The sequence below is a fragment of the Solanum stenotomum genome, chromosome 3 (genome assembly GCF_019186545.1).
Source record: "Solanum stenotomum isolate F172 chromosome 3, ASM1918654v1, whole genome shotgun sequence".
Taxonomy (NCBI): domain Eukaryota; kingdom Viridiplantae; phylum Streptophyta; class Magnoliopsida; order Solanales; family Solanaceae; genus Solanum; species Solanum stenotomum.
In genome coordinates, this window is record NC_064284.1 from 9392489 (window position 1) to 9411483 (window position 18995).

General features: G+C 33.3%; 2 protein-coding genes and 1 non-coding gene across 3 annotated transcripts; 2 read left to right on the forward strand and 1 right to left on the reverse strand.

Moving 5' to 3' along the window:
* Positions 1-1877: 1877 nt before the first annotated feature.
* On the reverse strand, positions 1878-4089 carry LOC125857653 (homeobox-leucine zipper protein HAT5-like). The gene is made up of 3 exons (XM_049537257.1): positions 3520-4089; positions 2639-3024; positions 1878-2528 (listed from the first exon to the last, which is right to left on the reverse strand). Exons 1-3 carry the CDS (start codon positions 3665-3667, stop codon positions 2076-2078), a joined length of 987 nt encoding a protein of 328 aa, XP_049393214.1. The 5' UTR covers positions 3668-4089; the 3' UTR covers positions 1878-2075.
* A 10729-nt stretch (positions 4090-14818) lies between these two features.
* LOC125857654 (protein NRT1/ PTR FAMILY 4.6-like) lies at positions 14819-18146 on the forward strand. The gene is made up of 4 exons (XM_049537259.1): positions 14819-14960; positions 15104-15318; positions 16460-16900; positions 16982-18146. The coding sequence occupies exons 1-4, from the start codon at positions 14837-14839 to the stop codon at positions 17984-17986; spliced, it is 1785 nt and encodes a 594-aa protein (XP_049393216.1). The 5' UTR covers positions 14819-14836; the 3' UTR covers positions 17987-18146.
* Positions 18147-18737: 591 nt separating this feature from the next.
* On the forward strand, positions 18738-18810 carry TRNAA-AGC (transfer RNA alanine (anticodon AGC)). The gene has a single exon. It is a non-coding gene; the product is annotated as a tRNA-Ala (tRNA).
* The last annotated feature ends 185 nt before the right edge of the window (positions 18811-18995 follow it).

Genomic DNA, 18995 nt, shown 5'->3' on the forward strand with positions numbered 1-18995 from the left:
AGAGGGGAGGGATGTATCATAGAGGGGAGGGATGTATTCGAGAGGGAAGGGATGTATCAAAGAGGAGATAGATGTATCCGAGAGGGAGATACAGATGTATCAGCGAGAGGAGAGTGATGTATCAGAGAGGAATTTTTTTTTAAAAAAAATAATTGTAAGAAATTTAGAGATTATGATACAATAAGATGTGTATTTAGCTAATTTTTTCATAATATTTTCATACTTTGATTCGAAGTCTTCAATTTAGGATGGAGAAATTTCAATCATCGCGATAACAATTAACAACTGTTGGTGACAAGGACATCGATGCCTTGTTATTACACGCGTTACCTTTGATATCAGCAACTTCGTAGTATTTTTTTTTCTAATGCTCTGGGGTGCAAAATAGAAAGACGATTGTGGATATTAATCTTTTAAGTACTTTTGACTAATTTATTTTGGAAAATAGTTTTATTTATTGTTGAGTTTAATTTAATATGAGTTCCGTTCTGCCTCAGAGAAGCAAAAATAGAAATGAGATTTTATTTAATTAATAAAAGCTTCTTCCTTTTTGCTCAATCACCTACGGTAAGTGCTTATTAGCCACTAATTTATTTAATTTATAAGTGATAATCAGTTTACGTGGTTTAACTTGTGTTGATATCCTACTCATGTAAGACATATTTAAGTATAAACATCGTACTTTCAAAATATTAAAATCTACAAAGTAATTTACTTTTCCTTCATGACTTGGTATAGTATTTGTCATAGTTGGTTAGCTTAGCATTCTTTTAAAAGTGCTTGTAATTTTTTAGTGTGAGCATCATCAATTTTTTTTTATTTCAAATTCTCCCAAAAGGAATAGGTCTATGGTTGATGTACATGTTTAAATATTAGATAGGTAAACTGAATCACGGGCCGATTTAAAATTTGAAATTTATAAATTTCTATAATGATCTCAAGTTGATACCAAGTTTAAGCACATCTATAAGATCGGATCATGTGCCTCCACAAGATATGTTTTTAGATGTCGCATTAAATATTCTTGGTTTGTATTGTTTGTTGGTGAAATAGTTTATGACTTTTCGACCAGGTATAGGGCGATTCTGAACCCCCCCAAAACGTCTTTTTGTATTGTTTACCCTTATTTCGAATGTCTGTCCAAAGAAGAATAAGTCAATTTTGTTTGGATAAAAATAAGGTTAAAGCTAGGTATATTAATGTGCTAACATCCAAAAGATAAATGATTCATTTGAGAGACTTCAAGATTTAATTAAGGACCCTACACTTACTGTTTGACAGCTTCTCCATTGATTAATCCTCTCTTATGACTAATATCCACCCAACTCTTGTTTCATTGCACTTATTCCTTCTGACTTATCAATGAAGGTCGACGTTGATATTCGATTCGATATTTTCAAAATTCAGGAATTAATAATTGATAGTAGATAACAAATATCGAATTTCTAAAGTTTGACCTTATATGATAAATTTAATTTTGACCCGATAAATACCGTTCTATTATAGATAAGTTGGTGATTTATGTTTTCAACCTCTTGTTTCCATGAACTGAATAGTTTTTTCTTTATAAGCCATAAACTTAATAGTACATAATATTTTGTGTAATTCATTTCATCTGAGGGCAAGGTTAGACCTTTTCGTAAACCACAAGGTTATATCTAGACCTTTTATCAATAAAAATATGAATGAGCTAAACTTCTAACGGATAGCAAAGTTAAGACATTTTCTCAAATTACAAGTTACAGCGTGAATTTGGACCTTTTCATGGTATAGTTGAATTGTGATCACCAATAGCGACTCCAATGGCGTAATTTCAGAAAAATAAAAAACATGATGTGCTAATTGACAAAAGAAAAGTTAGATTTCACAACATCAAGCACAACAGGTTTGCAAAGCGCAATAGCCATAGTTCCAAACTGTTTTGTGACCAGAACTCATTAGTGTTCTGGACCCATACATTGGACTTTATTTATTACAGAAAAGTGCTTCTATACAATGTCTCCAAATATATGACATATTACTAGGACACATTAAATAGTATTCCGCATTACTACTAATCAAATACAAACATTAACTTAATAAGTCCAGAAACCAAAACCTTGGTCTTCAACTGGAAATCCAAAGTAACTCAAATTTGATGATGTCGCGGGATAATCATCATCCGTGGCTTTGCCAAGTAGGTTGGCAGTTGAAAGCATAGTCTTGCTGAAGTTTTCATCATCATCCTGAGATAAATCCGACTGCTCAGTTTCAAATACGCGAGTAGAATCACCCTGATCTATGACTGAGGAATGCACCCTACCGGCGTAACGTGGGCTCTCTGAGTCAAAAACATCACTCTTAGCAGAGCTTAAATCTTCCTGCTGGTGCTTAACAACCAGAGCTGGTACATTGGACATTTCTACTCTTGAAATTGGATCAGCCACGGTTTCTTTTGCCAATGCATCGGAGTGTTTGTTTTCATCGCGTAAATCCAATTGCCCATTTCCTTTCTCTTTGACAAACAGCTTATCGGTGAGATGGAAAACCTGAATTAAGGATTGAACCATCAAACATAAGCATAGTCCACGAGCTCATGAAAATGAAATTACATTTAATTAAGTACAAAATATGATGCAAATATAATAAAGGTCCTTACTTCAGTTCGAAGATCTTCTTTTTCCTTGAGAAGATTATTGTAATTTGATTTCAGAGCGTCGTATCTATTCCTCAGTTCATCATAATCTTTCTCGAGCTGCTTAGTCTTCCATCGTGCACGACGATTCTGAAACCAAATTGCAATTTGGCGAGGCTGCAGACCAAGTTCTTTAGCAAGCTGAACTTTTCTTTCAGGTTCAAGTTTGTTCTCTTCCCCAAAACTCTTCTCAAGAAACTGAACTTGGTTGTCAGTAAGTCGCCTCTTCTTCTCCGCTTGATGAAAATACTCCCCCAATTCATCAGCTTCATTGTCATCCTGATCGAACGAGTCAAAGAATGACCTTTTCCCTCCATTAACACCGCGAAAACTGACCATAGAACTGGATCCTGATAGATACAAATACCCACAGAACAAATTACTACCAATTTTGACCAAAATTCAGTTCCATTTAAAACTAGCTAAGACTTTCTAGTATTCTTCATATCAAGACATCATCAGTTGCTCTTGTATCTCTACTTTCTATTACAATTTACAACAACATACCCTAGTGAAGTCCCACTAAATGGAATCTCGGGAGTGTAGAGTGTGCATAGACCTTACCACTCCACACAAGATAGAGACCCTGTTTCCGAAAGACCCTCAACTCAATCTCATCAAACCCAACTTTTTCTATTACAATTTGCTATACAAATTCAATTTCATCACTAGATGGATGAGCTTACAACTATCTTAGGCCAATCAACAAAAATGATCATAATAGTAATTCAATTCAATATTTAAGGGGAAAATATCACAAATTCATACAAACAAATAAGATTTCTATCTAAACCAATACTAACCAAATAAAAATATACAAAGTCAACGGTGTAAGAAATATATACCCAAGAAATTAGAAGAACAGGCAGGGGCAAAAAGGGAACCAAGATGCCCTTTTGGCGCAGTAGATGAAGAAAACACATCCCTCTGTTTTTGAGTAAAAACGCCATCGAAATTAGAAGCACCACCGTAGAGAATCCCTGGAGCCATCATAGCTTCGAATTCTACAGATTTTTTTTTTTCAAATTATAAAACAGAGATCTTTTCAAGAAACACCCATATCCACTCGTTTCGTTATGTAATCAAGAATTTTGGGTTCTTGATAAATATCACCTTTTAAATATATATTGCTTTCTTGTATTAAAACTATATACTATATGGAATTAATAGAGATCTATAGCTTGTGGCGAAAGAAGCTTGTGATTATGATTTCAGTGATGTGGGAAGTGTGAGAGCACCTACTCCCGATCACCATAAACATCATCACCCTTGCTTACAAATTCAATACAAGGATATGATTATAAAATCAAAAAAAGAGAGATAGCCAAGTTCCAGAACCAAAAAACAGAAGCTTTTTTTTGGAATAAAACAGAGCAAAGAGGGTGTTGGAGCAGAGAAGAGATGTGGACTAAAGTGTTTTGATTTATTTCTCTTGCCAAGAGACTACTTATAACCAAAGATAATTTTAGTTTTGGTCACCTAGTGAGTGTAATTAATCAAGGGCCCGTTTTAACGTGCTATATGAAATCATGATATCAAATCAAATTGATATAAAGTTGAAATTGTTTAGACATGTTTTTTGCATTTTTCAAATTGTACTTTTTTTTTTCAATAAACACGAATAGTTTTCAAATTATGAAAATTATTAAATTTTATAAAATTGTTATATAATTTTACCAAATGAGTAAATTATAGTACATAAATAAAATATCGGAATATTGTAAGATACTACATTGACGAATTGTGTAGATTCCTTTTTTTTATAAATAAATATTTGTAACTATAAACTTTTCAATACACATAATTTTATAAAACTTTACTTATCAACAATAACAATAACTAACTATTTTTTAACATAAATATTTTGCGAACAATGTTCATACCGAGCATGAGACTTTCTTGCAAAAGTTTAAAAGATTACTCTTTCTTTCATAAACTATATAAACTTATGAGTCTAGTGTTACATTTAAAAAATAAATAAAAAATAATTTGAAATTGCAAATTATACTTTATGGAGAATTTGAATTTTTAAATCATGATTTTCAATTGAATGTGAATGCAAAATTAAAATCGTAACTTCATATCACATATTTGAGTGCAAGTTAAATATACCTTAGAGAAATCACATTTAAAATTATATCCGAATTTCACAATTTTAATGTTAAATATCATACATGCATGTATTTGACATATAAATACATTTGTGTATCGTTGTTTTACACTCCTTTTATATTAACGTGTATCTATTTCATAGTAGTATGCATGCATTAAATTTAAGTATCATAGATCAAACACTTTCTGAAGTTCAAAGCTAATATATATATCTCTATGTTTTCAATGTATTTATGTATAAACATATATTCTTAGAATAAGAAGAAGAAAAATAAATACAAATACACATATATATCCTTAAAGCTGTTAACTCTTCTTAATTTCATATATACATAAATATATAAAGGGAAAAGGGCCTGATATACCCCTCAACTTTGTCATTTGGAGCTGATATGCCCCTCGTTATGAAAGTGGCTCATATATACCCTTACCGTTATACAAACGGCTCACATATACCCCTACAGTTACAAAATGAGCTCACATATACCCTTTATTTAACGGAAGTGAAAAAGTTAGTTTTAAATTTATATTTTTGACTTTTAATTTTCTTAAAAATTATTTAGGGGTATATATGATTCTTCTAGCAAAGTTCAAGGTATATTTTAATCTTTTTTATACATAAATTATTTTTTGACTTCTTTTATTATAATTATTTGAGTTTCTTATTCTTATTTTATTTTTTTCTTTCATTCCTTAGTGTAAAGAAAAAAATTTAAAACTATTTTTTTGTGGCCATATTATAATTTAAAATTTTATTTTTTTGGTCTATATTGTAATTTAATTTTTGTATTTGAAGAAAACAATTTGGTCATCTATAATAAGTTTTATAAGAATATTAGTGAAACATAAATAAATTTGACCATCAAAATAATAAATCTAAATTAGTCATTGAAACCAAAAAAAAAAGTTAAAAAAATATATATGTTTGAGGAGGATTAAATATACTCATATGGGATTATATTTTTTTTTAAAAAATAATAAAAAATTAACCTGAAATTAATTTTTTTCATTTCCGTTAGAGGAAAAGGGTATATGTGAGCCATTTGTATATAAGTAGGGGTATATATGAGCCACTTTCATAACGAGGGGTATATCAGCTCTAAATGACAAAGTTGAGGGGTATATCAGATCCTTTTCCCATATATAAATACACAAATACTGAAATACATATGTATCTCTTCAAAATAGAGATGTATAGAAAATTTATTATTGCAATTTTTCTAGAATTTAGGAATTCAAGTTGGTAAAAATAAAAATAGAGAGATACATACATACACTATACATACATAGAGATGAAAACAAAGTCCCAATCAGTCGGTGGAGTGACGTATATTGTTGCTCTTTCTCTTTGCCTTTTTCAACTTTTTGTGTTTTTTTTTTCCTTCTTTCAAATTTGTCGAAATCTTTTTAAAATTTGAAGGGGCAATTACATGGGCATAATTGTTACTCATTTCACTCCTATTTACTTGACACGTTACGTTTCTACGCTATACAAAAAGAGATGTTGCTACGACAGCGACCTTGTAACTGTAGCATCTCAATTCCACTCACCTTGCTCCACTTGTCATTTCAGGATTTGAAACCACTTTTTAGTTATAACTTGGGCTTACAACAAATCCCTTAAATTTATCAGTATATTTCATTAAAAATATGAATTACGATTTGTTTCTATAAAAATATGACACTTGACCTGACTCATAAAAGTTTGCTCTGTCTCAAGTGGAGGAGCTAGAAATTTTACTAAGGGTGTCCAAATATAATGGTGTGTGGTTGTCAAAATAAATTTTATTAGGTGTCAAAAAATAATTGGGTGTGATTGTCAGAATAAAACAAAATAATATTGTTCTATTTATGGTTTGAACCTAGAACTCCGTCATTCAAATGGACACCCATTACAACTAAGATAAAGACATAACTTTTGTCAAGTGTGTCCAACTTTAAATATATATCCTTTAAATGTAGAATTTGACATATATATACAACGAAAGGATAGTTGTAGCTACGCCACTAGTTTGTCCAAGTCGCCCAGACCTCAACTGGAGCATGAACCCAACATCGGTGAACAACAAATTGTGATGAGCCCGACTGTGATATCATATTGAAGTGTGTTCCAATTTCATTTAAAATATGAGATGTTAAGAGAGAGCGCACCTTTTATTAGCTAATGATAATTCTTTTTCATTGGAAGAGCAGGCGGTGAGATTCGATCCCTGGACCTCTGTCTTCTCTGAAAACATGTTGAAGATATAATACTTGGGCCTACCTCAACCCCAATAGCTAGCTCATGAGAGAAAGTTTGTCCAAGTTCATATAAGAAGATCCATTTTCCATCCCATCATCCGATGTAAAAAACTTCTTAACAGTTTCAATCGATGTAAATATTTAAAATATGTCCTTAACTATATGAACTTGAATTAACATTTTTATGAAATCAACATGATGAGATTTTAATCTACGATACTTATTGTATAATTTTTAAATTTAAAATATTAAATTAGTTTAATTCAATTTAACTTCATAAATTAGTTAAATAAGCTTTTGAGAAGCAAAAATGTTTAGAGACGGAACAAATAATTACTCTCTCTCTCGGAACTACTCCCTTGACATAAAGCCATCTAATTGTAAAATATTTTATATGTTTTTCTTCTCACTGAGCTTGTTCCGTGCGTGATTGATTAACCAACTTTTAGATTATTGAGGTCGAGATTGATAAAATTTCTTTATTAAAAGAGAAAATTTTATTAGAAAACGTCTCTTATATAGATTTTATATATAGTGTAAATTTAAATTAATTGGAATTTCAATAAAAATATCAAATATCGATAGAAAAAATTAGGAAAAAAAACAATCTTTAGACTTTTTAATCTTTGCGTATTAGACAGGTACTAATCTTTTGACTTAAGCGATGTAGAAGTAAAATTATGTTGAAATCAAAGGTGATAGAAACTATTAAAAAAAGATTGATGAAACAACTGGCATGTTCATAAAATATAAGTCAAGAGTTGACTTTCATAAGTAGGTATCCTCCATTTATTGTGATTATCTAGTCGGCCCAGATAAACGAATAACAAGAAAAAGAGAAAATGTGGCACACGGGGAAGCGGGGTGGGGTGGGGTGGGGGGTTAGTTTTGATTACATATATTCACTGTAATCTCACATGTGAAGTTTGGAGAAGATAATATTATATATAGACGTTATTCATATCTTATGAGGATAGATTTGAAGTATATTAGGAACGTATTTATATTTATTGATTTGGTGTAAACATACCACATATATAAATTTTTATCGAGAAAGGAGAGAGAGTTTATATGCTACTATGATGAATTACTAAAAAAAATATATTTTTATTTATCACTTAATTATGATAGACAACTAAAACTTTTGATCATGAGCTGATAAACTTTTCTTTTTATTTTTTGATGGAAAACGAAATTTAATTCCTCACTTCAAAAATAATATTTCCCCTTTTTAAGAATGTAACTAAAGTGAGCAGGAATTTTAGTTGTTGGCACGCACAAATGAAAACATGTTTTATTCTATACGACACTATGAAAGTTGGTGGATAATGAAAACAGAGGCTACTAAATGCTATTCTGTATTTAGAAGAACTCAAATTTAAAACTTCTAAAGATAACGAAGTACTTAATACCTGAGCAGTCACCACAACCCTTGTTGATAACAGTGACTTAATATATCTGTTGAGGATCAATATATATAGGGAATAAAAAAGAATTTACCTAAATGAGAAAGGAACAGAAGACATATATTAAAGGAAGACAGAAAGATATGGTAGAACATAAAATAATGATTCTGGAATTAGTATATGATACACCTTTATTACAATCTTCTTTTAAGGTTACATATATTATGAAGATAGGATCGAGAAAGTGAAAAGAGTATGAAATGGGAGCTGAATATGATCTATTTTTTCACCTTTACTTTATGAAAAACCGAATAATATATATATAGAGATAATTAAGTTGGAGAGTTAACCACTTTTGTCCCTTTTTAGTTACCTTTTGATGTTTGGACATCTATAATTGATATACTTTTAAGTATTGTGTTTTACGTTTTACTTGTGATTTATATTAAAAAGTATATTTAAGAAATTTAATATATATATATATATATATATATTATTTTTTTTCAAATTGCAAATATAACTTTGTTATGTTTCTAATTATTGACATATCCGATTAACTGAATTGAAAAAACCCAAACCAAAAAGAGAAAAATCAAATCAAACCAAACCAAATTTATTTTGGTTCGGATTGAGTTAAACTTCTTCAAAACCAAAAACCGAAAATCCAAACCGAATAGTATAAAACCAAACCGAAAAATCGAATGCACGCTATATATAATATTTTGTATGAGCTGGAGCTTGAATTACTACACTCCCCCCGGTTAAATAACATATTGGGAATTAATATTAATATTTATACATCTCAAAAAGAGGGTTATAAATTCAGTATAAGTTAATTCTCTGTACATCCTTTCGTTTTTTCTTTAAAAAAAAGGTTTTATTTTTCATTTTTATTTAATTACATATGATGTAGTAAAGCCTATGATCTTCTGCTAAGTAATGAGCAAGCTATACGACTGTCCTTTGAAATTAAAAGTGTGGTATAAATTGTAGTTCTTTTTTATTTGGTTGTAATTGTAAAACGTAAGAAGTGTACGGACTTATACACTTTTCTGATCGATTTAAAATAAAAATAAAAACTCGTGTTTGAAAATTGATTGATAAATATGAACTTTTAATGTGAAAACACCATTACAATGTTATGAATTTTCAACTTAAACAAATGAAAATACTATCATGAATTTTGAAATATGTCCGGGGTATTGTGGAGCTTCACTTTTTAAAATTTGTAATCCATAAGAAAAAAATAGTTATTTTTAATGACTATGATAATTTTTCAATTATAAATCCAAAAATGATTATTTTCTAGTTTTAACTTGTAAAATTGTTGCCACATTGATTTCAAAGGCTATGTAATATGACTAAGGAGTGGATATAAGATTAGAATCTTTTCACAAATAGTCAGCCAAATTTACCATTTACTTTTTCTATCAAGCTAAGTAGACATTAACGATTATACATTACTATTTATATGGTTATTCATATATTGTCCATGAATAGATGTATTTATTATAGATTTATCAACTATTTTCTATTTTCAATTTAAACAGTTTGATAAGTGGCTATTTAATATAATAATTCTTCCAAAACATGGTGACCACTGTGATTCCAACTTTCAAGCCCAACTCAGAATTTGTCCAAGAGAACCGAATACAGAAATCAAGCCCAACTCAAAATTTGTCCAAAATTGATCTAGTCAACATTGAAATATGTTTCTCACACTTATACGAGGAATAGTTTAGGTGTGAAACTAAACAAAATAGACAATTTAGATATATTTTTGACACTTCACTCTTTTTTTTAATATCAGAATTAAAACAATAAGAAATTAGTCCAAAACTGAGAGGGGTGGGGGGTATGAGACCCCAAAAATATCCCCTAAGCAGACAGATGTGAATATCATTCAAAGCAAAATTCTTAAATAAAGACCAAATTGGCTAAATTATCAGCTATCAAATTAGCCTCATTGTAAATATGGACAATAGAGACCATCTAGTTCCTAGCCAAAAAGTGAAGAATGCGGTAAAAATTATGCAATTTTGTGACCTTTTGTTTTTCTTTCATCAGTGATGTCACAACCAAGGTAAAAATTAGGCACTACTATGCATCCGAAATGCATTACTGAGGGTCAGTTTCACATTATGATTGTTAAATTTTTTCCAGAGTAACAATAAAGTATTTGTTGGATGGATCATATACCAAACCAAAAGAAGATGAATAAAACACAAGTTAGTTAATACTGTACTACTCTATAGTGCTAGCTTAGTTTGTGGTTGAGACCCCTTAAGTTTGTTGGTACCACTCACAGTCGGTAGGATTAATTAGCACTTTGCGTCTCATAAAGGTCAAAAGGACCTTTAAAACTATCAAAATGAGTGTGTCCTGGAGATATTTTTAGTAAGTTATCTACCATACAGATTCCTTAATTTGGTGTCTTTTCAACTTCAATAAACAGTATGCTCAAATAATGAAAATGCCTGATTTGAACACATTCCTACCAACATTCTCAAGAAAGTGCAACTGTCTTTTCTTCGTTTCCTTAGCCGGTATTCGGTACCTATATTTGAGCCTAGACTAATTCGAATTTACATCGTGTAACACCCATTAAAGTGAGAAGTGTTTCTGAGTAGGACTTTTTCTATATCTGGAGCTTGAACTCAGGATCTCTGATTAAGTGTGGAGGAATCCTATTTATCCCAACATAACCCTTGATGGAAGAGTAAAACAGTCATGACAAATAAATGAGAATTTATACTTTCTATGTCATTAATTATAGGGGTAACATTCAAGCTCTCCCTAGTACCTTATGTTCTTCAGAATGGGACTGTTCCTAATCATTTCTATACCTAAAAAAAACTTTCAAGAAGACTATAACAAATTAATAGTGACCTAGCTGCGCCTCTCGGGCCATAAAGGAAAAAAGAATGAACACAATTGAGCTAAGCATCAAACTTATTCATACAAGGCATGCATATCAATAGAGTGTTTTGGAACTAACTTTGCTGAACAATTTGTTAGTAACTGAATCATTTGCTGACATCTACACCAAGCTACTAATATTTTAGATTGTGGTATAGCTATAAACTGATTTAATTTAGTTTTCATTTTGTTTTAGAAAATGCATCTGACATCTTCCAGATAAGGCATTCAAATGGTCGACTTACATTTCAGGATAGCACCACTAGTCCAGTACAATTCCCTCTTTCAGAAGGAAAAGGGCACATGTGCTGACACCAAGCAACCAATCAGGTAAGCCTTTTCCTCTCCATGTCCTTTTCATAGCAAACACTTCCTCTCTCTGTAATAAAAGAGTACAATTGGATTAACTTCACATCCCACTCCAATTCACCGGCTTTCTATAGAGGACAAATACAGGAACCCTAAGACAAAAATGATTGGCACACGACAGTAGTGTTAAAAACTATGTGGCTAATGGCTTTTTGTCTTGAAATTTCCCAAGATAACGAAGTAAACAATCAAGGAATCAGAAAAAAGTTAAGCCATGCAATACCATGAAGTTTAAACAAAGAAAAAAAGATGCACTTCTGTGAGCCAAAAGTCTGTGAGCCACGGAAAGGAATGAGGAGGAAATTTTAAACCAAATACACCAATTTCTTAACTAGTAGATTTCCTGGCCACAATGAGAGCTTTCAGAAGTGATCACAACATACTCGGGTAAGGTCCCAATAGGAATAGCATCAGGCATCAAACATAGTTATTATTATTACTACTTTTGGCCTAAGGTTAGCCGTTAGTTGCAGAGTTATCAGTTTATCATAATCTGGGCTATGGATAAGATTCCAGACACTTAAAAGATGCATTGTCAACTTGGCATAACCAGACATTCCTTTAATTAAGGCTTTCCAACTCCTTTAGTTGAGCATAAGAAGGATGTTTAACATCTGAAGTCAACCAAAATAAAGGGATGGTGGATGAGAATAGGCATAAAATTTTGAAGTCTTGCAAGATACAGTGCGAACTGACTTCAGACAATGATGAACTTGCGCACATGTTTTATAGGAGATTATTACCAGAAAACAGAAATGAAAAAAGAAAAGACCAAGTAATAAAGGAGGAATTTCCAAAAAACAAGTGAGGGAAACACAGTTGCGAAACTTAACAGTAATTTCACAAACTCCAACCTTTCTAGAAGTTTCAGCATTCCATATATGACTAATAATGCCTTGTAAATTTGCAATCCACTTCATGAAACCAGAACCTAATCGTAATACTTCAATTTGATGGCAAAAAAATAACACCACCTCCATCAATCATTACCTGTTTAGTATCGAACTTCTGCTGTGGTAATGCAAAATAACATTCAGATGTGCTGAAGTTATTAAGTTCTTACGGGTCTGATTTATAAAAGAGCAGCAGCGCTCAAAGCACCCAACACAAGGTTTTGGAAAAGCAGATGCAATAGTGATACAGTGTACCTGAATCTAAAGATGCTCTTTGTGCACATTTTAGGAGGCTGCTTACAGGTTACTGCTCAAGTTTGTGACACTAAGACACTGCAATAGAAAAACTAAAACTGGAACCTAAGCTAAACACTTCTAATAACTGCTTTTTGACATAATTAAATATAGGAAGAAACAGGTACCATGGAATTAGTCAAGGTGCACGCAAGCTTGTCCGGACACCAATATTATTAAAGAAATAGCAATCGATAAAAACATCACCAGAATGACCTGACAAAGTACGTATCTTAAGATTTTCGGAACTTCCACCATCACATATGGAAATGTCTCAGGCATACCCCTGGTCTAAAAATAAAAAAGAACCATCCTGAAAGCGGATAACAACAAATCATTCACGAATCAGAAAAAAAATTCAAAGGAGACATGATGTGTCTTGGTATTTCATCATTCCTTGCAACATGTGTTTAAATCAATGATGGATTTATTCTACTGTCCATTCATATTAACCAAAATATCCAAGAAAAATTTAGAAACTATTGGATCAACAAAGTTCAGATAATTTATCTAATCTTGGCCTATAGACTCCTATGAGATATGCAAATAAAGCTGCTAAAACATGAACTTCAAAATGAGAAATGGAATATCATGTCTTTATTCCAAAAACAAAAAACTTAAATCACATGGTACAAGATTTGGAGAAGGTTAATTTGGTGTGAGGACTATAGAATGTCACATACTAGAATTTCATAAGTTCCAGTTTCCGGGGAACTTAGGAAAAAATCTCATGATTGATCTCAAGCATACATCAATAATTTATAAGGGAAGCATAAAATTACAATCCCTCTGCCTCTGCGCAATTGAAAAGGCTAGTCGCTTCAACTTGATAACACTCAAATGAGTAAAACTGAAAAACATTTACTATTATTTTTACTCTGGACATGCTAATACTTTTACATTTTCTTAATTTTCTGTAGTCTACTTAAAAGTGCTTGCTTACACAGTAGAGTTCGACAGGACATTAGATGGAAGCAAATGCTAACGGCTACGACCTTAAGAACTTCCAGCCACTCAATTTGGAGAATTTTGGAGTATGCTTCCCATAAATAATGAGGGCCCACATGGGAAACTTGCAGACATGAGTTCCACTAGATGATAAGATAAAATTAATAGGTTAACTCAAGTACCAAAAAGAAGGAACTAGAGAGTTGAAAACCCTCCTAAGACACAGCCAAGGACAACAATCACGTGAAGTAGAAACCGACTGATCTATATAGACAAGTGACTATAATGAACAACCTCATTTTACAGAAGAGCATCAAGACAAAGATAGAGCAATTTGTGATAGAAGTAAGAAATTTAACAGAAACATATACAGAAAAAAAATGTTGGCAGTAAAAGAACTAAAATGAACCAAGCAACTAAATTCATTATACAGTAAATTATTCCATGTCAATTATGTAACGAAAACTATTCTGAAAATATTAATGAACAAGCACTCGCCACTTCTTGTTTTTTTTCTCCCCTCATTCAACATTAATCGTCTCCTCCCTAACCTTTAACACACTACACCTCATAGACCCTATCCCCACATTCCTACATCCCACCCCCGCCATCAGTTTTTGTCTAGATTATATAAAATGTTTTTGGCCAATATCTTTTGCTAACCAAATACTAGAAGATAAGTAAGAAACCCACTTATTTTCTAAGAAAACATTTTCCGTCCTACCAAACACACCCTTAATGCAGGGTCACAATCAGAGATCCAGATTTTTCCACACAATTTGAACATCCTCATCCTTCCAGTATTTAAAGGTGACACTGGTGTAGCTTCCTTGTTATACTGGAAAATTTTTAACTTGGGACTTCTATATCAAGATTTCTGAAACTTTACATATATACACACACACACAGAGATGGTGCACATTCCAGCTCTCATTTCCTTTTTAATTTTATGTTCCATCCAGAAAATCTTTACTTAATTTATGTGCACTACACTGCAGGATCATGAGAAGGGTTTCACCATGTGGGAAGGCTATGTGGACTGGAGAAACAGGGCAGCCATTAAAGGATGTCATGGTGGAGCTGTTGCTGCCTCCTTTGTATTGGGTCTGTAAACCACATCTCTTTTCATGAATGCTACAGCTGATATTCATGAATTAGTAATTATAATTTGTCTGAACTTAGTCATTAATAATAAAATATAGTTTGTAACAAACTATCAATCTGATTGTTTTCAATTGTGGATGTAGTGGTGGAGATTTTGGAGAACTTAGCATACCTGGCAAATGCAAGCAATCTAGTCCTTTATCTATCAAAGTTCATGAATTTTTCTCCATCTGCTTCAGCCAACATAGTTACAAACTTTATGGGAACTTCTTTCTTCCTTGCTCTACTTGGCGGGTTCTCATCTGATTTCTTCTCCACCTATTACATCTATATCATAAGTGCAACAATTGAATTTATGGTAAGATATCTGTCTCTTTGGCATTATCTTCGATAACAAGCACTAACCAGATAACATTAGTTTAACCTTTTTGAGATCAATTCCTCCCCCTCCCCCACCCCCCCCCCCCCCCATCCCCCTGCTTTGTACAGTCTGCTATACCAAAAGACACAAGCAGATAGAGTAGAATGTCAATCTGGACCTTAATAACAATCACAGGAAGTTGGACAAAAGGAATAGAATATCAATGGCAGGTGTGTGTCATTAACCATTACAGCAGTTATGAGAAAACAGTCAGTTGTTTTAGGTCTGTACTTGAGAAACAGAATCCGATGGAATTTCCAAGCAGTCCATAAGATATTGTTATAAGGATCTCGGAGGTATTCTGTGGAAGAAGCAACGATGCCACACTCAAATAGTTGTCCTGGACATGTATATTAACAGACATACACTAAAAACTAGCAAGCATGAAATCACTCCATAACTGTATCTACCCCACATCACATATATTTCCATCCAAACCATTTATTAACTTATGGGTTCAGCAGCATAATAGAAATAAAAATTAATTATTAAAAGAACAAATGATATACACCAAATTCCACATGCCTTGAATTTTTCTAGCCAATTAGAGATCAGGAATGCAAAAATGGGTCCCCGGCGCAATCACCTGATTGATGACCAATGGCACAGAAAAACAGTATAGCTCATTTTCAGGTTATTTTTTAATGAAAAAGACACCGATAATAAAATGTTACTTCAGCTTTCATGGAGAAATAATGGAAAGCTCAGTATATAGCAAATACTGTATCAAAAAAGTAAATGAAGACAGGTATTAACCACCTGACCACAGCCCCTTCATCAGACTTCACCAGGTAAAATTATCAAGTGATCAAGGCTTTTATTCAGAATCATCCATTTTTTCCTGTCGCGGAAAAAATACTGTGCATGGGCTTACTAGTTTTTCAGGAACCACTTTAAGGATCTCAAAAGGAAGTGCCTAAGTTTCCTAATACAATGATGAACATTCTGCTTCTTTAGCACTTGGTTAGACTGGGAAACAAATACGGGACACTTAGCCTTCAGAAGATTATAGCATGAGACATACAGTAAGTAGGATGGCATGTCCCATGAACTGTTACTAATCAAAATACTGGAACAGGGACTATTGATGCTGACATTGCAAGCTTGCATACCTTCCCTGAGGCAGCCCATCTGTGCATCAGTAAACAGAAACGCCCCATGCAAAGAAGTTGGTGGTGGCCACATAGCAATGTTATTTTCTGGCCTCTACCTGGTGGCCTTGGGTGTTGGAGGGATAAAAGGTTCCCTTCCGTCACATGGAGCGGAGCAATTCGATGAGAATACGCCACAAGGAAGGAAGCACAGATCTAGCTTTTTCAATTATTACATCTTTTGTCTTGCTTGTGGAGCACTGATTGCAGTGACATTAGTAGTGTGGATAGAAGATAATAAAGGCTGGCAGTGGGGCTTCGGTATCTCAACCGTAGCAATATTGAGCTCAATTGTCATTTTCCTCCTCGGATCTAGGACTTACAGGATCAAAGTTCCCACAGGAAGCCCAATGACAACCATTTTTAAGGTATGGTTCTATTATTAGTAGGTATCCTGTACATACATACTAAATTAAGGTAGAGCAATTCACATTGAATTATTTGAACAGGTTCTTGTGGCAGCATTTTCCAACTCTCTCTTCCCTAAGAATTCTATTGGTAATGTGTTAGACACGAGGGAAACCCCCCAAAACACAACTGAGATTAGTGAGGAAGAAGGACATGGAGAACGAAACACAGAAATTCAAACTGAAATGAAGGACCTCAAATTCATTGGTAAAGCAACAGTGGAGAACACTGCCTACCCATCACTCCACTGCACAGTCAAACAAGTACAAGACGTGAAAATAGTCGTCCAGGTCGTGCCAATATTTATGTCAACCGTTATGCTTAACTGTTGCCTTGCTCAGCTTTCCACATTTTCTGTACAACAAGCAGCCACTATGAACACATATATTGGTGCTCTAAAAGTTCCACCAGCTTCTCTTCCAATATTTCCAGTCATATTCACCATGATACTGGCACCGGTATATAACCATATTATAATCCCCTTTGCCAGGGCAGTGACTAAGAGTGAAATGGGCATTACTCATCTACAACGGATCGGAACCGGGCTATTCCTCTCAGTTGTAGCCATGGCTGTTGCAGCTCTGGTGGAGATGAAGCGGAAGAGAGTTGCCGAACAATCAGGATTAATGAATTCAACTGAACCACTGCCTATCACATTTCTTTGGGTAGCATTGCAATATCTGTTCCTGGGATCAGCTGATCTCTTCAGCTTAGCTGGCCTAATGGAATTCTTCTTCACAGAGGCCCCTTTAAGCATGAGGTCATTGACAACAGCACTCTCTTGGGCATCACTAGCCATGGGTTATTACCTTAGCTCGGTGATTGTATCAATAGTAAACCATATAACTGGCAGGTTTCAGCAAACACCATGGCTCTACGGGAGTAATTTAAATCATTATCACCTTGAAAGGTTCTATTGGCTAATGTGCATATTAAGTGGATTAAATTTCTTCCATTATCTCCTATGGGCCACTCGCTACAAATACAGATCAACAATGCCTGATGACGAGAGAGACCAACTTGATAACACACCATCAGAAGCCTAATTATAGCTGCTCATATATGTGATGTTCAAATGCTAAAAACAAAAAGAAGTAAGAGGCAGGGATCTGAGTAGCTAGCATACATTGTTGGTCATCTACCTAAATTATCAATATTTGAAGTTTCTAAAATCCGGAGCACTCGTTATCCTTAGGTGTTTTGGTAGCTTTATAAATACCAATTATGTACTTTGTATTATTACTAATAGAAAATGCAGGCTATTACACTATATTTTCTATTTGCTCCATGACATCTAGCGCATGTACTTTTCTTCATACACAGTGTAATTATCAATTAATCATATAATTACATCTGAACTAGTAGTAAGCTACTGATGTAAAGGTCATTTGATAGAGACTTGGCAATGTAAAAGTAAAGGGAAGATGTCATGCATTCAAGACTAAGCTACTAATGCTAAGAACAACAGTGAGAAGTACTTCAACAAAATTGGCAGTCGATCAGAGTATTGAGAACTAGAACGATAAGCTATTTGCATATAACCTAACCAAATTAAATGTTCATTAACAACTGTAGTAGGAAATCTCCATCTTTTTCGTCCTTGCTTGGTTCACCTGGCGGTCCTTGCGCTGCACTACTTTCGAGGCCGTCAAATTGATGCTGCTTAAGAACTCCGTCCTTGTGTAGTTGTGTTCTGAATTCGGACTACTTTCACGATGAGAATTACAGAGGCAATGGAATTAGCAATTCAGTAACAGGAATTGATGAATATTAGTACTTTATTATTAGTAACAACAAGGGGATGTAGCTCAGATGGTAGAGCGCTCGCTTAGCATGCGAGAGGTACGGGGATCGATACCCCGCATCTCCAATCGTTTTCCTGTTTTTTTTTTTACTCTTGCTTAATTTTGTGACTTCTGCTAACTTTGCATCACCGGTATCAAAATGATTCCGAATATTATACTGCATCCTGTTGATCCTGGCCTATTTATTATCCTTGGCTAATAAATCTATCACTTGATGTTGCTCACAATAATTATGTTGAATTTCTGGATT

Excerpts from the sequence above, each read along its gene's own strand:
- LOC125857653 (XM_049537257.1), bottom strand. The coding sequence starts at position 3,667 with ATGATGGCTCCAGGGATTCTCTACGGTGGTGCTTCTAATTTCGATGGC. Across the intron at positions 3,025-3,519 it reads CTGTTCTTCTAATTTCTTGG|GATCCAGTTCTATGGTCAGT; the intron begins GTATATATTTCT and ends TGTATCTATCAG. Across the intron at positions 2,529-2,638 it reads AAGAAGATCTTCGAACTGAA|GTTTTCCATCTCACCGATAA; the intron begins GTAAGGACCTTT and ends TCCTTAATTCAG.
- LOC125857654 (XM_049537259.1), top strand. The coding sequence starts at position 14,837 with ATGTGCACTACACTGCAGGATCATGAGAAGGGTTTCACCATGTGGGAA. Across the intron at positions 15,319-16,459 it reads GTGCAACAATTGAATTTATG|GGACTATTGATGCTGACATT; the intron begins GTAAGATATCTG and ends ATACTGGAACAG. Across the intron at positions 16,901-16,981 it reads CAATGACAACCATTTTTAAG|GTTCTTGTGGCAGCATTTTC; the intron begins GTATGGTTCTAT and ends TTATTTGAACAG.